The sequence below is a fragment of the Phyllostomus discolor genome, chromosome 3, assembly GCF_004126475.2.
Source record: "Phyllostomus discolor isolate MPI-MPIP mPhyDis1 chromosome 3, mPhyDis1.pri.v3, whole genome shotgun sequence".
In the NCBI taxonomy this organism is placed as follows: Eukaryota; Metazoa; Chordata; class Mammalia; order Chiroptera; family Phyllostomidae; genus Phyllostomus; species Phyllostomus discolor.
This window is the reverse complement of record NC_040905.2, coordinates 34,039,625-34,060,014: the sequence shown is the minus strand read 5'-3', so window position 1 is coordinate 34,060,014 and position 20,390 is coordinate 34,039,625. Positions and strand designations below refer to the sequence as shown.

Genomic DNA, 20,390 nt, shown 5'->3' with positions numbered 1-20,390 from the left:
ACCCCATCTCTGGCATGTTCTTACATATGACACTCGCACAGTCTAGAAAACAAGACAGCACCAGGCACTTGGCTACCAAGAGGCACAGATGTGGAGAAAAAGCAAACCAGGAGCGACCACACAGTTCCAGCGGAGTAGTCAGACACACGCATGCGTGCAGACACAGCCACGCAGAGGCATGCAGGTACACATAGACACACACAGGCACACATTGGAGCACCTGGCACACAGGCACGTGCTCACATTAACATACTTGTATAGGCACACACACACACAGCCACACATACACACTCATGCATGCACAGATACACACACGCACACTCACACACAAGCACACCGGCATCGCTGGGGACCACCACTCTGAGAGCTTCTCAAGAGAAGAATGTATTCCCAGGAGTTGCATCTAAAGGACACAACCTCTCATGGGAAACGACAGGCCCCTGGGGAACCCCACTCCCTGACACCCAGTCAGTCACATGGCTGCTCGCTGCTCTTGGGCCGACCTCTCCCACCTCGGGGACCAGCGCTGGCACTCCGAGGGGGCGCTGGCAAGAGCCTCAGCCAGGCCCCTGGGGCAGCTCCCATTACCGACTCCGGCTCCTGTCTGGCTGTGGTCAAGACCCTTGGTCGGAGGGAAGAGGAAACCTAAGAACAACCTGGCGCTTCTCTCCTCTGATTTCAGCTCAACTCGATCCCTCCCCAGTGACCATCCTCTGAGCCTCCGAGAACCCAGGCCCAACCCGCAGGCACCAGGAACAGACGGCCCAGGACAAGAGAGGTCATGGCCACGTCTGAGACAGGCTGGCCCCTGGAGAGGGAAACCGAGGCATACGGAGAACTCAGGGATAGCCCTGGAGCCCCCTAAGGCCTCACACCACCCTGACGTGGACACGCCCACTCGAGCAGAGGGTGACACGGACGTGGACGCATGGCGCGCCCCCACCTCGCAGCCGGAGCCAGGCCACAGCCACTGTGCTGGCCAGGGGCGCGGCCTGCGTGGGAACACCCAGACCAGCTCGGCCTCGGGGCAGCAGCACCTCCCACAGCCCAGCTGACAGTGGTTCTGACACTCCGCGGCGGACACAGGCCCCCAGGCGCCACCGGCCCTTCTCCCGACAGCCAGAAACCCAGGGCTGTGAGTCACACAGGACCCAGCAAGTGGGGACTGTGCTGGAGAATGACCCAGAACGCAGGAAACTAAACTGCTGCCTGGAACGGAGCTCCCACCCCCATCCACACAAAACAAAAAAGCACTTCCACTCCTCCCCCAACCGTTTTCTCAGAAAGAAACCGCCCAGGGAATGAGAGAGGAAGCGAGCCAGGAACCCTCAAGGAGGTACCAGGGCCTTGCTCGGGGCCCTGCCGGGGTCATGGGCAGTGGGGCACCGCAGACACCCCCAGCACAGGCTGGACCCAACACCAACAGTTCACAGCCTCCCTGGCACAGCCCCACAGCCCCCCGCCAGCCACAGAAACCACCTGGATTGGGCCTGCTCACAGGAGCTCCTGGCAGGAAGTTCAAGGACCCACATGGCACCAGCAGCCATGGGTAGGGGAGCCGGGGCACCTCATTCTTGGCTGGCCCTGCTGAAGCTCTGGGGGTTTATCTGCCCAGACCAGGTCTCTACTCTAAAAACGGAGTTGCCCTCTTTTTCACAAAAACAAAGGTATTAACCCTTTGTGCTCTGCTCTCCCTGCTGGACAGCACTGCCCCAGTGTCCCCCAGAAGGGAGCCTTGGCACAGTCCCCAGTGGGCGCCCACAGCCAGCCACCTGCCAGGGTCCAGATGGCCCTTTCACCCATCTAGCTCTCGTGCTGTCCACGCTGCCGTTACCTGGCCTCAGCAGCACGGGGCCCCTCATGAGGGCAGGCGCAACCCACAGAGGGGTCTTCTCTCCTGGGGCCCCCAGCTGACCTCACATATCCAGAGCCGCTCGCAAACATCTGCGCACACGCCCCAGTACAGCTGTTGCTGCAAAATGACTCTAAGGGGCACCCCCCCCCCCCCCAAAACATGCTGATATGGAAAGTACCTGGCCGTGGGAACGGTAGAGAAAACCCAACACTGAACATCACACTTTGCCCTCCAGTCTCACATCTGCAATGCTTATAAAATTCATACCCACAGAGGTGACGACCCGGGTGGCTGGCCGCACAAAGCCATCAACCAGACACCAGCAGACGCAGCCTCAAACCTGACCCCCAGCCCAGCTGCTACACCCTCTGCTGTCGTGGCACAGAAATTCCATTTCTTTAAGGTGAGCTTTTCTCCTTTCTGTTTGTCTACTTTCTTCCTTAATCATTAAGTCCTTAGGACAGCAGACTCTAATCAGCATGGAACTGTCTTAAGAACAAAGCCTCAGGTCGGTTGACCAGCAACTTCCTTCCTGAAAACTAAAGAAGCTACAGATAACATATTGACTTCAGTGGTGTTTCAACCCCAGGCCCAAGAAAGAGTGAAAGTGGAACCCCGGGGACCACACCCTTGTGAAAATAGCCAGAACAAAGCCGTGACTGACTGACGTCAGGACCCGACTCCCCAAGCCACCAGGTCAGACGATTTCCCCCTATAGCCATCAGGGAGCCAGGCCTTTGGCCTCTCGCTCACCTCTGACTCTGGGCTTGGCACCATTTCCTTAAAATAAACCTTCACTTTCTTGGCTGCAAACTCCTGTTTCCACATTATTGGGCTTCGATGTGAGCAGGCGAATGGACCCCTTCAGGCTGGTACCACAGCTGTTCGGCAGTGAGAGGCCACCTACGGCAGGCTCCAGACGAGGGCGGCCCTAGAAGGAGCCCTGGTCCAAGGTCACCCATCCCCCATTATGCAGGAGCCCAGGCCTGGGGGTTATCTGGTCAGGTCCCAGGACAGTGGCTGCAGGTACACTGGGCAGAGGCCCTGACAGAGGCCCCCCACCCCAGCCAGCTCCTTCAGTGGGCGTGGGGAGCCGAGGACAGCTCACCGTTCACCCGCTGGGTCTGACCTGCACGGACACCGATGGTCCACTCCGGCCACCCCAGCCATGGTCTGTGAGCCTGAGCTGCAGCACGAACCAGCCATCTCCCAAGCTCCCGTGTGGCCTTGGCCCTGAGCAGCTCTGAGACCACTCTTGCAGCACCCTCTTTCCAACGCCCCCCAACGAGAACTTCATCCAAAATCCTAGTGGTACAGAGTAAGCCTGTCACACACCACTTAGTACAGGGCATTTAGGGTCAATTATTTGAAGGGTGAGAACGGAAGGTTCCCACTCTCCAGCAGCACACGAGGCACCAACAATGCACAGGCCCGATCAAGGTGCTAGGAACACCCGGCCCCACAGAGCTGCCTGGCACAGAGAGGTGGGCTGCATGCACAGCACAGTGGTACCTCCACGTCCAAGCCCTGCTGGACAGCACTGCCCGCTTCTTCCCTGCCGACAGTGATGAGTGCCCTGCTGAGCACACGGGCTGACTCTGCCAAGGGTCCTAGGAGCCCACGCACTGGGTGCTCCTCCCGCTCCCTGTGCCGTAGCAGTGCAGCCTCGCAGCTCTACGCCTCCCTTTGTGGAATTCCCCTGGGCTGCTCCACTGCCCCTGGCTTCAGACCCTGACTTAGCGCCCAGGCGCCTCCGTCCAGGGCCAGGGTCACCCACAGGCCACAGCATTTCATTCAACCTGGACGCTGTATCTGGGGCCTGCAATTCTGAAGGGCTGAATTTTAGGAGACTCCATCCTGGGGCCTGTGTTCTGGGGTGCTGGCTGCTCCTCCTTATCACCAGACAGTCTGACTCCAGCCCGTCAGTTGGGCCCCACACAGCACCGTGACAGCCACGTGCCCACGTCTCCGAAGGGGGAAGCAAAAACAGAGAGCTTGTCTGTGGGGTCAGCTGCTCCCTGCTCACAGCCACAGCCCGACTCATGAGCAGTGACAGGCGGGCGGTGCCTTCACGTGGATGGAGTAATTCCAGCCTTTGTGCACCTGGTGCAGGGACACAGCCCGGGCCTCAGAAGCAGAACAGGCCACGGAGTTTGTCGTCTCCACGTGGACAGGGCCGGGGTTCACATCTGTAGGCACGCACTGCTTCCTCACCACTCTCCCTGCCACTGCCACTGTCCCCAGCCCCCAAGTCCTGCACAAATGCCCCCTTCCAAGAGGCCACTCTGACACCCAGACCCTTACGGTGCTCCATTTCCCCCATCGCACCACAAACCACATGCTGGATCCTACAGCTTCCGTTCCCCAGGAGGGCAGCCAGAACCCTTCTGTGCACTGATGCACCGAGCACCCTGAGGGCTGGAGTGGTGGACACTCCACAGCCTTCACAGGACAGGTGGCAGCTGCTGCCACAGCCAGCACCCAGTGGCCCCGGAGCGGCCTGGCCCTGTGCGGCTGCCGTTGGAGGCATCTTTCAAGTCCAACCCCATGGGGCCACTCCCGAGCAGCAGCAGCACCACCACTGGTGTCCACAGCTCAGGCACCCACTCCAGCAAAGCATCAAGATCAGGTCTGGGGAAATTTCCAGAAAAAAAGACCACAGAATAAGAGGCAATGGGCCCCCACACTGTTCACAGGGCACGCAAGCCGGGAACATACTTCAGACCAGGGCACTGACGTGTCGCCTCTACTCGCATAGCCCAAGATGGGCAGGGCACCCCCAGCCACATGACTGAGCAGGGTCTGCTGGGGGGGCTGGAGGAGAGGACAGATGCCCCCACAGCACATGACGCACTGCCAGTGACCAAACCCCTCTCTCGTGTGTGTTCAGTCACGCACACACACAGGCCACATGTGTGTACAAATGCAAACAGGCAATGAGTGCCCACATGCTGCCCACACAGACACAGATGCATGCAGGCAGACACGTGCCCACAGCCCACAACCACACACACACACACACACACACACGGGCTCAGCAGGAGGACTTAACCTCGTCATCACCTGATTTCTAAGAAAAGGGCCTGTCGCCCAAACATGGCCCGGACCCCTGTGTGCACGAAGCACACGGGACAGGACGCAGGCCACGTCCCCAGCACTCGAGGCTCCGCTCCGCTCAGTGAGGGTCTTGCTACCGTTTGTTCCTTCACCTTTACCAATGGAATTCTGTACAAAACACATGTGTGCTGACCTCTGCTGTCCACCTCACGTGAAAACCCCTAAAAAGCATCCGCGAGCCAAGCCACCTACAGCCAATCCCAAGGAGACAGGCTGAACACAGGGTCTGCCTGATGGGACAACTGTGCCCCCCGTCCTTCCTGTGTCAGCGTGATACGTCCCTTCCTTCCTGAAACCCAGTGGCGGATGTCACTCCACGTCCCTGCCCAGCAGGACAGAACCCGAGAGTTCTCTCCTGCCCCGCTTTTCAACCGCATTGCCCCCTGGACCCCCACACACCTCCCCTCCCCAAGTGGTGCTTTCGGCACCCCAGTTCAGCGGCAGCAGCCCCACACTTGGCAGGAAACTTGCTCAAAACCTGGGGTCATGGCCTCAGAGGCTCCACAACCCCTGAACTGGCCTAGAGGATGGCCTCACAGAAGAGTTAGTCCTGCTGCTGCCCTACAGGCTGCCCACTGCCCGCTGTTAACGGTCAACCTGCCATGTGCCATGACAGGACGAAGGCCGTGCTCCCCAGGACTGCCTGAATCAGCACATTGGGGTGCTCAGACCCCCTTTACAGAAGGCGGAGGAGAGACCCCTGGGTGCCCAATGGGACCTCAGCAGCAGACAGTGAAATCACAGAAAGGAATCCGAAAAGCAGAACAGCAACCCAAAGAAGAGGAAACAGAGTCAGAGCCACGGGAACGGCCCCGTGAGGAACAGTCTCAGCGGGGGGGGGGGGGGCACACGGGGCTGTGGGCTCCTGTACCTCCAAGGGCGGGACCGCCTCCCTTAGCCACAGAAGCTGGGGGTGGAACTTGCTTTGGGGGCTGGGGCCTATGGCCCTGCTTCACTGGAGCCCTGCATGTCTGTCCACTCTATGGTCCTGCACAGGCTGTCCATGGCCTCCAGGACTAACCATACGTTGAAGGGTGTCACCAAGAAAGGGGGTCAGACTAGGCTTCCCACTGTCAGTAAAAAACCCACCACAATCAGAAGTCAGGATAAAACACCCCCCTCCTCCTCCCTAACACCCCAGTTCGGTAAGGTATTTTTACCAAGTATTTCTCAAGTATCGAGGACACCTGGATACATAAAAACCTATCCTTTCTACTTTAGACCAGTCTCCCATCACAATAAAATGCAGAACAAATGTCCCGTCAAGCAGGGGACCAGAGTGTGGTTCCCATCCTTAGGGAGGGGACCAGCTCCCAGGAAAAATGAACCCCAGTCATACCAGAACACCAGGCTCCACCTCACTGGAAAGGAACAGGGAAGTGGGGAGGGCCCTCAAAAGTGTCCTCAGCAGAAGCTAACACTGGCCTTGGCCTCTGCTTCCCATGCTGGCCTCCCCTCCAGCCAGTGTGTTTTCCCTTTCTGGGGGAGTGTCTCCTCTAAGAGGGCTGAGGCTCCATGAAGCAGGGCTGAGTGCAGGGCCACTGTCCTCCTGGCTCTAAAGCGCCAGGCACGGGCCTGCCAGTCAGAAGAGCTGAGGTCAAAGCAGCAGGACTAATTCAAGGTCAGGGCTCAACGTCTACCACCCGCCATGCCACCACTAGCCTGAGTGTCCCAGGGGCTTCTAAAGTCAGAAAATGGGTGAAGCTTCACAGGGACACGGTCCCCAGCGAGGCCCCAGCACGGAACAGACCCAGGAAGCTGTGGATCCTTCTGGTCCAGGTGTCACAGGCTCCAGGCCCTCCTGCCTCTAGGCTGGAATGACCAAGGTGTGGTCTCACGAACCAGCCCCTGGCTGCAGTGGAAATAGGAGGGGTGGGGCCCCAGGGGTGAGGCGTGGAAATAGGAGAGGTAAGGATGGCACATCCTATTTACACAATAGCCCAAGCATTTCCAGGGACAGTCTCCCCAGATTTGCCCCACCACCACCAGGAAGCCCACCCAGAAAGTGAGCACTTCAGTAGCACCAGCGACCCCATGATGGGGCAGGCATGGCCACTGGCCTGGGACCATGGAGTTCAGACCCCACACAGTGTGGATCCCACAGGCGGGCCTTTGGAGCAGCTCCAGCCCGGCTATTCCCAGCTTCTACGGTCCTTCCCCAACAAGCAGGGTGCACGGTGGATTCCCCAGGCTCCCTCCTCATCAGGCTGGTGACACAGTGCCCTTCACTCAGCATCTCTGAGTACAGACTGTGGTCTGACAGCTTACGTTGAAACTCAGAGCCAAGCCAGAGACCCGGAAAGGCAACAGCACTATGACCACTGAGCAGGGAAGAATCTCCTCTGCTGTCTCTTTCCGAGGAAACACGAAGTGCAGAGAACATAAATGTCGAAGTCCCAGGTCAGCTCTGGGCCAGCTTAGCCGAGTGGCACAAGTTCAGCTGAAACCATAAAGGGTCTGTTAACAAGTGAGCACAAACCCCACCCTTGGCGCTCCTGAGTCTGGGATCACCCAGGCAGATTCAGTTTCTGCCTGGCCCCCAGTAGAAACTGGGTGGGATCAGGGTTCAGAAAGCAAAAGCACTCCAGGAGGGGGAACTGGGGGCTTGAGGCCAGCTGGGCGATACACTTGCCCATGGGCTTGAAGGCCCAGCGTAGCACGGGAGAGCTCCTGAGAGCAGACGGGCCGGCAGGAGGAAGATTATCCCCAGCTTCCGAACAAGCACAAAGTCTGGGGAGAAAGTGCATGTGGTCCCAAGACAGGGCCAGCCGGCAGGGAGCCAGACACCCAGTAGGACAGCCCAGGGCTCCTCTGGGAAGACAACGGCTCCTGGTGGCCCGACGAGCTCCTCCTCGGTGCTCAGAACCAGGACCACAGGGCAGTGGTGAGAGAAAGGCTGAGCTTACGGTCTCTGACTCCAAGTTCCACCTGGTCTCAAGCCCCTGTGCCAGGAAGCAGCCAGGTAGCAGCAACGACAGCCCCACACCCAGCAGAGCAAAGGTGGGCAGCTGCTCACCTTGAGGGAAGGGGCACCTGAAGGAGGGGCAGGACCCTAATGAAGGATGATGAAACAGCCCATCAGGACAAGCCTTCCAGCAGGCTCCTAATGGTGCCCCCAGGAGGGCTTGGTTTTTCATGCCATGGTACCGGGCACTCAGGACCTGTGGCCTCCACTGACCTGTTTGTTCTCTTTCCTTAAGTGCCTGGGGCTGGGAGCCTCCTCCCAAGGCTGAAATGGGGGGCGGGGCACAGGCAGGGGGAGCCCCAGCTGTGGATACTACACTGGGTTCTCTCATTTCCCCCAATTTCTAGAGGGAGGCTGAGAGCAAAGATGAAGCTGATCACTGAGGGAAACCCATCCATCAGCCGCGAGAACAGGAGCCTGGAGCCGGGATGAGGAGGCACAGGCCTGAGGGAGCCCCCACAAGAGAAAGTGAAAGTGCTATAGACCTGAGACTCCGAAACAAAGAGGGCCAGGGGGGGGCCTCTCCCCCAACCCCCGCCCCGCCAGGGGCCTACTGTCCCTCCTGTTGATGACCCATAGAGTGGGAGCACACAACCGGGACCTCAGCAGGGTCTAATTTGATCAGTGGCCCGCAGCCTGGCCGCGTGGGGAGCAAGGGCCTGAGGAAGCAGGAAGGCGCTCCTGCGAGCCAACCACCCCCTACCGCTTCCGCACCCCACCCGGCACAACCAGGCAGGGGTTCTCACCAGAGGCCCCTCCCCCGTTCCCATAGTTACCCCGGGCGTCTCCCACCTCCCACACCTCCCCACTGCTCCACCCAGAGTTCTAGAAAAAAGGTGCTTCCAAGGCCCCGGGGCGAGGGTGGGGTGGGGTCAGTGGGGGAGCAGCACAGGGGGGCTACAGCACTAGAAGCGATGGGCAAGGCCAGGATCCTTCACTCGCTGTCCCGCAACTAAGCTTGGTGGGGGACTCTGCTAGCAAGAGGGGGGCGGGACGGGGGTGCGGGTGAGGGAACCTCAGGAGGAGGCGAAGTGAGAGGAACTGCGGGGGACCCTGGGAAAAGGGTTACAAGGGCGGGAGGGCAGCCCCACACCCTTTCCTCCGGCCCCCCTCCCGCCACGAACCGTCCCCATCCCGGCGAAGCCGGGCTCCGCCTTTGTCCGGCGGACAGGTGCGGTTGCGCTCACCCGGGCTCGGGCTATCGGGCTCGTGGCCCTCGGGAGCGCCCGGCGCCTCGCTCAGCTCTGCCGCCTCGTCCTGGTCGCCGTCCGCCCGCGCCTCCACGGGCACTACGGTGAAGTTGGTGGGCATGGTACTCCGGTCACTGCGCGCTTAAGGCCACACCACGGGTCCCAGCCACCCTCCGCTCCGCCCGCTCCCGCCGACGCGCCGCGGGACTTGGGCGCAGAGGCGGGGTCCACGTGGCCCGCCCCCGGCCCGCCCCCGGCCCTGTCCTCGCCCCGCCCCGGCCAGCCACGTGACCTCACCTGCGGTCCCCGCGGCCCGTAGAAAAGTTTGCGCGGGACTAGGTGGAGCGCCTTCCGCAGACGCCCGTACCCCAGCCTGTACCAGGACTATCCGCCCCCCCCAGCTCTTCCCGTATCACCCACCTCCAGCGGGTGACTGTCGGCTCCTTCACTGCCTCCGAGCTGGCGGCACTGATCCTGTCCCTGCCCCTCCCGCCAGCAGGATCGTGCCCGCAGTCCCCAACACCCCATGGAGTAGTTCCCCGAGAAAGTCTGGCTCCGTCGCGAAACAGAAGTGTCCCCCGCCCACTAGACTGACTGGAATCTTGTCTCCCCTCCCCCTCCTTGCCTGGCTGGAGTTCACCCAGCGCGTGGGAAGGGATTTCTTGCAGAAACGAGCTATGATTGGTGAGGGGGCCTGCTTCGGTCCACAAGGGACTTACCCCGGTACACAGAAGTCACTAAGGCTCTGCGACAGGACCCCAGACCCAGGCCTGCCTGCTCAAAGGGGCCCACTCTGCCCCCGTCCCATCGGTCTGGTCTGGGGAAGCCACGCGAAGGAAAGCTTGCGGCAGAGCACAGGGAAAACGAAGCCAGGACGCGGACGCAGCAGGCACACTCGGATGGCCTGTATCTTACAGCCTCAGGTTACTTTCCTAACCCCTGAGACACAAGGAAACGGGCCAACAAAGGGAAGTTAATCTGAAAAGTTATGACAAATAGGTGCAATGAGTCACTCCAAACAGTTTTAACACCCATAAATACAGGTGGTACCGGCAAAGGCGGGCACAAATTGAGGCAATAATCAGAATGATCTGATCCTGTTTGAAAAGTGTGTGTTTCTGCAGGCCCAAAAGGCAATGGAGACCACGTTCTCTCTGGGCTGTGGAAGCTATGCTTTTCCCCAACACTGTATTCCTGTAACAACCCAATGACGTAAAACCAAAGTCAGAAAAGCCATTTCCAATGAAAGACAAAGAAAAGGTGGGATGGCCCAGGTTTCTACCCCCTGTCCCAGGTTCCTGGCAGAAGCTGGAGGCTCGATGCCTCAGGTGTCCAGGGTCCAGGAGGCCCAAGACCGCTCTTGACAGGAGTTCCACCTGAGCTTAAGCTCTGGCAGCCTGGGGCCACCCCTGGGGAATGAGCCTGTCCCCCAGGAAGAGGAGAAGATGCCCACCAGCTGTTAATCCCTCTACCAGGAGAGCAGGAGAGAGCAGGGCCAGAAATGAGGGGGAGGAGAGGGGGAGAATGGGAAGGGTGAGAGGAGAGAGGCCCATTACCTAAAGCTAAAATTATATTTTTTAGAAGAAAAAGTGTGGTGAGCCCTCCCTGGCAGGGCGGGGGAGTGAGGGCCACAGGGACAGAAGCCCAGAGAGGAGGGGACATGTCTGGCACCTTTGTCTACCCTGTGGGACCAGGATTCCCCTGGTTGTCAGGGTGGGAAGAATTCTCTGAGAGGACTGTCCAGGACCAGGGTGGCCCCGAAGATCCCAGGTCTGTCCCACCTGCAGCGGTTCAGAAAGGGGTTGTCACAGTCAGGGATAGCCGATGTCCCCCTGCCCCACCCTAGCAGGCAGAGGGGGCTCCAAGAGTGGGCCTCTCCACCTCAGTCTGCATGCCTGTGACCGGGCTTCAGCGCCCCGCCTCCTGTTCAGAAGCTCTGTGTTAGCCCTGGGGACAGACACATCTCTGTCACTGAGGGGGCAGGGCAGAGGCAGGCCACCTGCCCTGAGGGCCTAACTTGTCCTGGGTCATGAAACACGTCATTGTTACCTGAGAATTGAGAATACGCAAAACAAAAAACATGGGCTAAGGAGACCCACGAGATGGGGGGCGGGATGGGGGGGCGGGTAGCGAGGGCAGCTGGGAAGGGCAGTGTGGGGCTGCTGGCATGTGAGTGCCTTCACACTATTCTTGGACTTTTCTGACAATTGGAAATTTTTCAAAATAAAATCATTTCATAAGTCTAAGTGAAAGCTCCCGGTTTCAAAGTGACAGATGGTTGTACTGAAAACACTAGTGGCCACAACCTTCTATGTCCCTAGTGAGTTATCCTGGTGTCCTGCTGCCAGCTGCCCTTGCTCTGCTCCTCTGTCCCCAGCTCAGGACATCCCAGGTACCTGGTGGCTGGATGTCTCAAGCTGCCTACATCACCCTTGGCCTTCAGGATTGGGGTACAGGGAGGTGCAGGAAGCGGTCCCTTCAAGATGGAAAGGTGGGGTCCCCACCCACAGAGCTCTTGGAGACCTTGCTGGGGTTTTATCTTGTTTATTTGAGAAAAGTAAGGTGTGATAAAAAGAACACAGAGCCCTGGACAGGTGGCTCGGTTAGTTGGAGCGTCGTCCCATGCACTGTAAGGTTGCAGGTTCGATCCCCCATCAGGATACCCACCGAGGTTGCGGGTTCAATCCCTGGCAGGTTGGGGCACGTAGGGGAGGCAACCAAGGATGTTTCTCACATGGATGACTCTCTAAGATCAATAAGTATATCCTCAGGCGATGGTTGAAGAAGAAGAAGGAGGAGGAGGAAGGAGGAAGAAGGAGAAGGGAGGAGGAGAAGGAGGGAGGAGAAGGAGGGAGGAGGAGGAGGAGGAGGAGAAAGAGAAGAAGAAGAAGAAGAGCCCAGTTGGGACTCCAGCACTCCCACGGGTTGCAGATCCTTTCATGGGCAGAGATCCAGCCTTAGGCCACACCCCTCCGGGAGGGCCCGGATCTCCTGCTGCTCATTTTCTGAAACCCCAGGCTTGGGGACTGCGGTAGCACACACACAGGTCTCCACCCCTCTCTTGCTCCTCCTCCCATGCTGTGGAAGGACTGGGCTTGCGTGGTGACTTCGCCGCGAGCACTTACACACTACAGGACAAACTGAAGCCCCGGAAGGGGGCTGGTGCTTGAGCACTACTTCAACGTAAAGTGTGAAGCAACCGGAGCACCATTTGGTCCTCCGCCCTTTGTTCTGGTTTTACAAGTAACTTCAAGTAAATTCTGGGCAAATGTTTGCTGTCAGCTTCAGGAGAGGCCTTGGCAGTGCCAAGGCCTGGGAGTTGGAGAGTGAGCCCAGGACTGGCGCAGGGTCCCCACTGAGCGACAGGTAGCCCTTGGCCAGAGAGAGCAGACCAGACCCAGCCGAGTTCTTGAATTCTCTGCAGCAGCAATGCATCCCGAGCCCATTGTAGTACTCGAGGACCAACTGCAGTCCCGGACAGACTCGAGGACAGTCACTGTGAGCCCAGACAGCTGGCCCTGTAAACTCCAAGGTGAGGCCAAATCCAGCTATGCCTGGGTATGAAAGGTCTCGGGGTCATCCCACCAGGAAATTGCGCTGAGTCCACGAGGGAGGAAAAGCCCAGCCCCAGGTCTGGCCAGAAAGGACTTGGTCAAGTCCACCCCTGTGGTCATGAAAATGGGGAAAACCCAATATCTGCCCTCATAATAAACTGAGCTAAACCCTGAGGACATTGCAGTTTGTGGGGGTTTCGTCCAAGGAGGGGAGACTGCGGGACCAGTCTTTGGCCTGCCCACTACAGAGGCAGAGTTGGTGGATCTGACTCAGCTCCCGCTGGGCCCCCAGGAGCCACAGGGCAGAGAGAGGGGGACCTAGCACCCAAGCCCACAGACAGAGAGCCTTGCTTCCCTGGCCGCCCACTGCCTCAGGGGATCTCAAGCACCAATTGTTTAAGTTGAAAAGAAAAGGAGCTGCCTGCACAGCATCAGTGTGATCAGCACACCAGGCATCCTCCTCTGCCGAGTGTTCAGGGGACTGCGGGGAGGGAGCAGGGTGCAGCAGCATCTTATAACTGGACCTGGAAGGAGGGTCTGCCTCATTTCTGTGAAAAGAGAGTCTGATCTGTGAAAACTCAGTCTATGAAATACAGACTGTTCTTCCCGACATGAGACGATGCCTGTAGCAGGTTGAAGGCATTTTCGGGAAGCTCTAAGAACACGAGTCTGTTCCCTCATCAGCATGTCATTGCACCGTCACCGGTACAGATGGGGGAAACGTTGTGGGAATACCACCGGCAGCGTTTTTGAAGCCCACAACTGGAAACGTGGGGAAGAGGACAGACTCACGGGTGCTGTCGCCCTCTCCCCAAACCCCATAGTGGGGTCCCAGCCAGAGAGCACAGACACTCAGGGCCCTGGCCTGTCAGCCAGCAGTCTCCCCGCACCCTCACTGTAGCTCCCAGATTCCCAAGGAGCCCTCAGCTCCAAGGAAAGCCTGGGAGGAAGCATACATCTGGACCCTAGCCGTAGGGTGACCCTCTGTCCATTCCTGTCCGGGTCTACAGGTGTCACACTGCTGTCTCACCCACGGCCAGTGCCCAGGGCCAGGTGGGCCAGCGACCTCAAGCCTCAGCCCCTCCTGAAGGTGCACGGTCTCGGGCAGGTGATGAGGACAGCAATAACTGTCAGGGCAGCAGGGCTCTGTGGCACAAACCTGGTCCACACAGCCATCCCTCTGCCATCTCTGTGCCAGCCCCTCTCCCCCGGGCTCCCACCCACATGTCCCAGCCCAGGACAGAGCTGGCATGGGCAGGGCAGGCCCCACCCTTTTCTGGAAGGCTGTGTTTCAGGGTGCAGGCCAGGAACACACCCCATTCCTCTGGACTTTCCCCAGAGTTCCAGGGAATGAGCCAGCCCCATGCTGTCCTATGCCAGTGGTGGGGACAGGGGCATCCAGTTTTGGGCTTTGGTACCTCTGACCTCTGTTCAGGCCCAGCCGCTCCTCTTTCCTGCTCCATCTCTCTGCAAAGTCCGGTCCACAACAGCCTAACAGACACTCGTGTTGTTCCCAACCATTCAGTCCCTCTGAGGCCATCAGACGGGACTTTCTCTGACTCCACTGCAAGTTGCTGGTGTCAATGCGGACCTCTCTGCTGACAGGGTGCTGGCCAGGTCTCCTGTTTCACCCCTCGGAGTGTCAGGGAGCCCTCCTGGGGCTGAGGTAGTGTGGCCCACCCGGCAGGCTCAGAGGACACCATGTGGCCAACCCACTAGGCTGGGCCTGGACGTGAGGCGAAGCCATCCGGGAGGCCCCAGTCTTGCAGGAGCAGAGCCTGTGGTCAGGGGCCCCCAAACATAGATTTACACTACAGGTGATAGCTTCGAAATTCCTTCGTGGTCCCAAAAGGCATTCTTAGTGAAAGAGAAACTGACAAAGTGGTCATCCTTAGCGTCAGATGCTTCTGTTTCTTAAAGATGCCATGAAGAGAGGAAAGCAGGCCCCAGTGTGCCAAGACAGCTGCCATCCATGCCCCCACCCCAGGCCTGGACGTGGAGTCTATAAAGACAGCCTGCAGAGAGAAGACAAAGACCTAGAACAAAGGGTGAGGATGTAAACAGGCAGCCTTCAGAGGAGGAAGAGCCAGCAGCCACGGGTGAGGGACAGGAAGCCCACAACTAGCAGCAGCAGCAGCACCGCGGGCAGGGAGCAATGGGCCTCTATATCCTGGGGCATCCGCTACACGCCTGGCTGTGTAGAATGTGTGGCCACATTGGAAACTGTTTGGCAACAACCTGGGAAATTACGTGCACACACACACACACACACACACACACACCTCCTTCATGACCCAGCAGCTCCGCTCCCACCAGAAATGTGCAAGCACAGAAGACACAACGAAGCCAGTCACAGCAGCACCTCCAGGTCAGCTGGGCTGGGAGCGGCTGGCATGCCCATCGGTACCGCTGGACGGACAGACGGGACTGTGTGTCCCGTGGAATCTCACACAGCAGTGAGCCCCACTCCATCTCGCAGTTCTGTGGTGGAAGGCTGTGTGAATCTGTCCCCCTCAAACTCAAGGGCAGGCCAGTGGCAGGGTGGTGGCTCCCTGGAGGTGGGCAGGGGGGCAAACCTGGGGCACCTCAGGCTCTGCTTTGACCTGCATGAGGCCTGCATGGCACAGAACTCACCAGGTACAGACTCGTGAGCCCCACAGGTGGCCAGCCACTCCTCACAGGATAAAGGGTAGGGGGGTCAGGAGCCTCTGAGACGTGGGGTGAGCTCAGACCTCACTGCATGTTATGAAAGGGAAGCACTGCCTGAGCCTGACCCTCCGCGTGCATGCGCCTCCACTGGTTCTTGAATTGCCTCCCAGGTCCCGAATCTCTCATTTTCCTGACAGCAGGAGACCTGGTCCTGTTTCTTTCACATCCTTCTGTCAACAAGGAAAGGACAAGGCAGCAAATATTTGTTAAATCACAAAGCCTTCTAGGCAGAAAAGAACTCCGTCAGGCCTACAGACCCCCACACAGGCGCCTGTGGCCGAGGCCTGGAGTGCGCACGTGGAATTCCACTGTCAGTCCCCCGACAACGGTCTGCTCAACGCAGGGAATGCGGCTCTGTGAGGGGCCTGCGCCAGGGCTGCGGAGAGGCCAGAGCACCTCCGAGTGTCCTCGCAGGCAGCTCACAGCCTCCCTGAGCAGCACCCTCTCAAGGCCCTGCGTGCTGATCCTGGCCCCTAAGCCCTCTCAGGGGAGCTGCGGCTCCTAGTCGCCATGGCAGGCACTACTCTGAGTCTTTATGTGCGGAGCCTCAACTGTCAGCACAGTAACGATGCCCATCTGGGGGCCCAGACATCACACAGCCAGTGAGGGTTGGGGCTAGGACTAGGGAAGGTGCTCCAAGAGCTGGGTGCCCCCAGGCCCTTGGGTAGCGAGTGGAGAGGCCAGGAGGGAGCTGTGCCTTTCCTGGGAGGCAAGCCCACCACCTGTCCAAAACTCACCCAGGGCCCCCAGGGTGAGCCCTGCACAAATGTCCGCAGGTCGTCCTCAGGAGCTGACGCAGGCTCTGCTAGGAAAGGGTGGCTGTGTGCGCTCGCAGCCTGTGCAGGGACACTAGTCCTGTCACCCCGTGGCCAGGCAGGGCTGCTGTTCCTGCCAGACATCAGCCTCTCAGCCCATGTGGTCAGTGGGGAACGGAAGCCCCTCCTTGGAGGGGACCGGGCAGAGTGTGTCTCAGCCATCCAGTGTCACGCGGTCACCGCTGTCACCGTGTGTGAGACATGGCCCTGGGGTCACTGATGCTGCGGGTCCTGGTGCCGTGTGGTCCCCCTGCCTTCCTCAACATCGACCTCAAGACCTTGTCAAAAAGGGTTTATTAGTTTTGACTTTTCCTTCCCCCTTAAAACATTAATTCTGTTTGTGATAAAATATACGTGGCATAAAATGAGCCATATAACCACATTTCAGCGTGCAGCTGGGTGCAGGAGGTGCACTCCTGTGTGTCGCAGTGACTGGACAAGGACATCGCCTGGTGCAGGCAGAAGGGGGCCTCAGCCAGAGCCACAGCCCTGCGTCTGAGGAAACAAGCCTGGACGGCAGAGCAGCCACCACGGACACCAGCGAGGCGGGCCCACAGAGCCGGCCTCTTCCGCTGAGGCCAGCCAACCAGCTTCCTTGCTAGGTCTCCACATCCACTTTATAAAACACTCTCCTTGCCCTTCGGGGGAAAACTCCCAATGACTTCCACCCCGTTGGGGTGGGTATTTACTCAGATAGACTCCTAAAACCTGTCACGTGGCCCTGGCTGGGGGACTCAGTCGGTTAGTGCACTGTCCGATTTGCAGGTGTGAGCCCTGGTCAGGGAACATACAGGAATCAACCACTGAATGCATGGACAAGTGGAACAACAAACTGATCTCTCTCTCTCTTTCACTCTCTCAAATCGATAAATAAAAAATTAAAACAGAGACATTAACATGCCTTTTAGCATGTAGCCATCACTACCTCCACCTGTAGAAATCTCGCAAAACTGGAAGCCTGTCCCCATCAGACACTAGCTCTCTCTCCCTCAGCCCCTGGCAAACACCAGTCTATTTCCTGTCTCTATGGACGTGACTCCTTAGGGGCCTCACGTCAGTGGGGTCCTGTAGAGTTTGTCCTTTGTGACTGGCTTATTTCACCGTGCATACTGTCCTCAAGTTCATGTGTATTGTAGCAGGTGTCAGAATTTCCTTCCATTTTAAGGCTGAATAATATTCCATTGTATGGCGAGACCACATTCTGTTTATCCATTCATCCATCAGTGGACAGTTGGGTTGCTTCCACCTTGTGGCCATTGTTAATAACTTTGCTTTACTAAACGATTTTCCCTTGTATAGAGCGATGTGGGACAATTTGTCACCGTGTTTGTGAAGAGGTGCACGCACGCGAACAAACACAGGCACCCAGAGACATCTCAGCAGGGACGCAGGGCGGGCAGAGGGAAAGGTACGCTCCACCGTACCTTCTACTTTTTGTAGCCTGTGCCAGCATTGCTGGGACAAAAATACTTTATAATCATTTAAATTAAGCAGCTGCAGAGCCCAGAGATAAGCAGGTCACACGCTGGCGCCCCGAGGGCGGTGATTTCTATCCTATTATTACCCACAGCCCAGATAAAGTGGCCAACAAACTGTCCCAAGGTCACACCAATGGGCTCTGACACACTGCCAACCGCGGAGGTCCAGGGAGAGGACGTGCCCATAACGGGTTTGGGGCCGAGCTCGGCTCTGGGCTGAGCCTCCCGTGCGAGTGACCGAGGGATACGTTGTCTGTCAGCCGTGGACCTGGAGTCGTGTGGGCGCCCAGGGCACAGACTGGGCTAGACTCGACTGTGCCAGACGCTTTCCAAACTGGCTGAGCTGTCACGGCAAGTTTTGAACTTGAGATTCTGCTTGGTCAACCGAACCTAAAGCCATCTCTTTTTCTTGACTTTTCTTCTATTATAGTAAGAGAGGAAAGGGAAAGTTTATTAACAGTTTCTGAGTCAGATAACTAACTCTTGGTTTAATTACCTCATTCAAAACTCAAAACTTTGGCTCAATTTACATGAAAGCAGACAGACTAATGTACTATTAAGATTTACTGATACCTCTACTGAGAACTACTACTTTTTGCAAACACTGCAAGTCATTGATTTCCATTTTCTCAGGGCAACGATTTTAAGAATACATTCTAAAAATAAGCTTTGAGCCCTGGCCAATGTGGCTCAGTTAATTAGAGTATCATCCCATCACTGAAAGGCTGCAGGTTTAATTCCCAGTCAGGGTACATATTTGGACAGTGGGTTCGATCCCGGGTCTGGGTATGGGTGTGAGTGACCCCCCAGTCTGGACTCAACCTACAATCCCTGGTCAGGGCACACACAGGAGGCAGTCAATCGATGCTTCTCTCTTGCATTGATGTTTCTCTCTCTTCCTGGCTGTGTCCCTTGCTCTTTCTCTAAAAGCAAAAAAAAGAAATGTCCTTGGCTCTGGCTGGTGAGGCAGTTGGTTGGGCATCGTCTGACAAAGAGGAAAGTATCCAGTTCACTCCCAGTCAGTGAGCGTATGAGAGGCAGCGGATCGATGATGTTTCTCTTCCTCTTTCCCCCTCCCTTCCCCTCTCTTTTAAATAAATAAATTCTTCTTTAAAAATGTCATTGGGTAAGGATAAAAAAAAAACAACAGCCTTTGAGCCCTGGCTGGTGTGGCTCGGTGGATTGAGTGCTGGCCTGCGAACCAAAGGGTCACTGATTTGATTCCCAGCCAGCACATGTGCCTGGGTTGTGGGCCAGGTTGCCAGTAGGGGGCACATGAGAGGCAACCACACATTGATGTTTCTCTCCCTCTCTTTCTCCTTCCCTTCCCCCTCTCTAAAAATAAATAAATAAAATCTTTAAAAAAAAACACAAAAAACCTTTGATTGCAACAGCAGTACCAAGGTTACATAGGCCTCACAACTCTGTCGAAGTAAGAAACGTCTAAACCTGTGGAGAATTTTTATAAGAGTATATTTGAGCCAAACTGAGGACATAAGCAGGGAGCAAGATCTTAGATGCTCCAGAAAATAACAATTTGCAGCTTTGTTTACACATCTGAAATTAAGGAGGGAACTTAAGGAAGACTGCGCACCTGTAGGAGAAAGAAAGTCGGGGACGGGATTATGGGAGAGTTAAGAGATTATGTGCTCTCCTGAGGGTGAGTGCTCCAAGGGTGTGCTCACCCAGGCGCACAGAAACAAAGGACAGGGCTTGCTGAAGGCAGAGGCAAACCTCTCACTAAAACGCTGTATGCCTGAGCTGCGGCAACACCATGACCTGCCCAGTTAGGAATGTATGATCAGATCACCCTGTGGGGCTGCTTTCCGTAGAACGAGTTTTCTCACCCACAACTCAATACCCAGTGCCACAGCCAGCTCCTCCCGAGACGAGCCACCCAGGCCAAAACCATGTAATACAAAGGCGCCGATGAATACAGACAAAAGGAAACAAAATCAGGGTCAGCTGGGACTGTCTGATTGCTACACTCTGCTTTTGAGGAGAGAAGCAATGCCCATTAAAAACCCAAAACAGAAAGATTTGCAACTTCAGCCGGGGGCCAGCACCGGAGCCTGTGGGAGGCGGTCACAGAGAAGATGGCAGAAGATCTCTTCAAAGTACACAAGCAAAAGGGCTGCCAGCTGGAATTTCCACACCAGCAAATCGGCCGTTAAAGATGAAGGCACAGTAAAGACATTTCCAGACAAACAAACCTGACAGAATTCTTCCCGAACTGAAGCCCAGGGGCCCCTAACCGAAGCACAAAAATGCAGAATAACCGCAAGGGAGATGACGCAGGTCAACGGGCACGAGCACTGACTGGACAGGACAGCAGCGGTGGTAACGAGCCCTCGAATGCAGAGACAGTGACGGGCATGTAGAGTGAAGAGTGCAGCAACCGTGGCCCAGGAGGTGCAGCGAGGCTGTGGGTCCTTGTTCTGTGTGGGACGTGGTGACTGCTTTTTTACACAGACCCCCATGAGCCGGGGCATCATGACAAGGATGGTAGCCTGTGTAACTAACGAGCTAACAGAGGTAGGAAACAAAACAACAACAACAACAACAACAACAAGGAGAACATGTTCAACACCAAAGAACAGAAGACTCATGCTCAGGACTGGACGACCACACTGGCAGATCAGCACCTCCAGCCCCTGTGCTGTTGGCACCGCCTGAACAGCAGAGCCTAAGGGAGCTAGAAGAAACA

The 20,390-nt window shown here is 57.2% G+C and overlaps 1 protein-coding gene across 6 annotated transcripts in view; it reads right to left on the bottom strand.

Moving 5' to 3' along the window:
- Positions 1–20,390, bottom strand: part of SLC12A7 (solute carrier family 12 member 7) — an 84,736-nt gene that overhangs the window by 43,254 nt on the left and 21,092 nt on the right. For 2 of the 6 annotated variants that reach the window (XM_036020299.1, XM_028511323.2), the window contains exon 1: positions 9,125–9,340. The exons of 3 other annotated variants lie outside the window; for them this stretch is intronic. In XM_036020299.1, coding sequence (XP_035876192.1) covers positions 9,125–9,248 — 124 coding nt within the window. In that variant the 5' untranslated portion in view covers positions 9,249–9,340. Of the gene's footprint in view, positions 1–9,124; positions 9,341–20,390 lie in introns of those variants that run through there. One more of the 6 variants, XM_028511333.2, reaches the window with a different exon arrangement.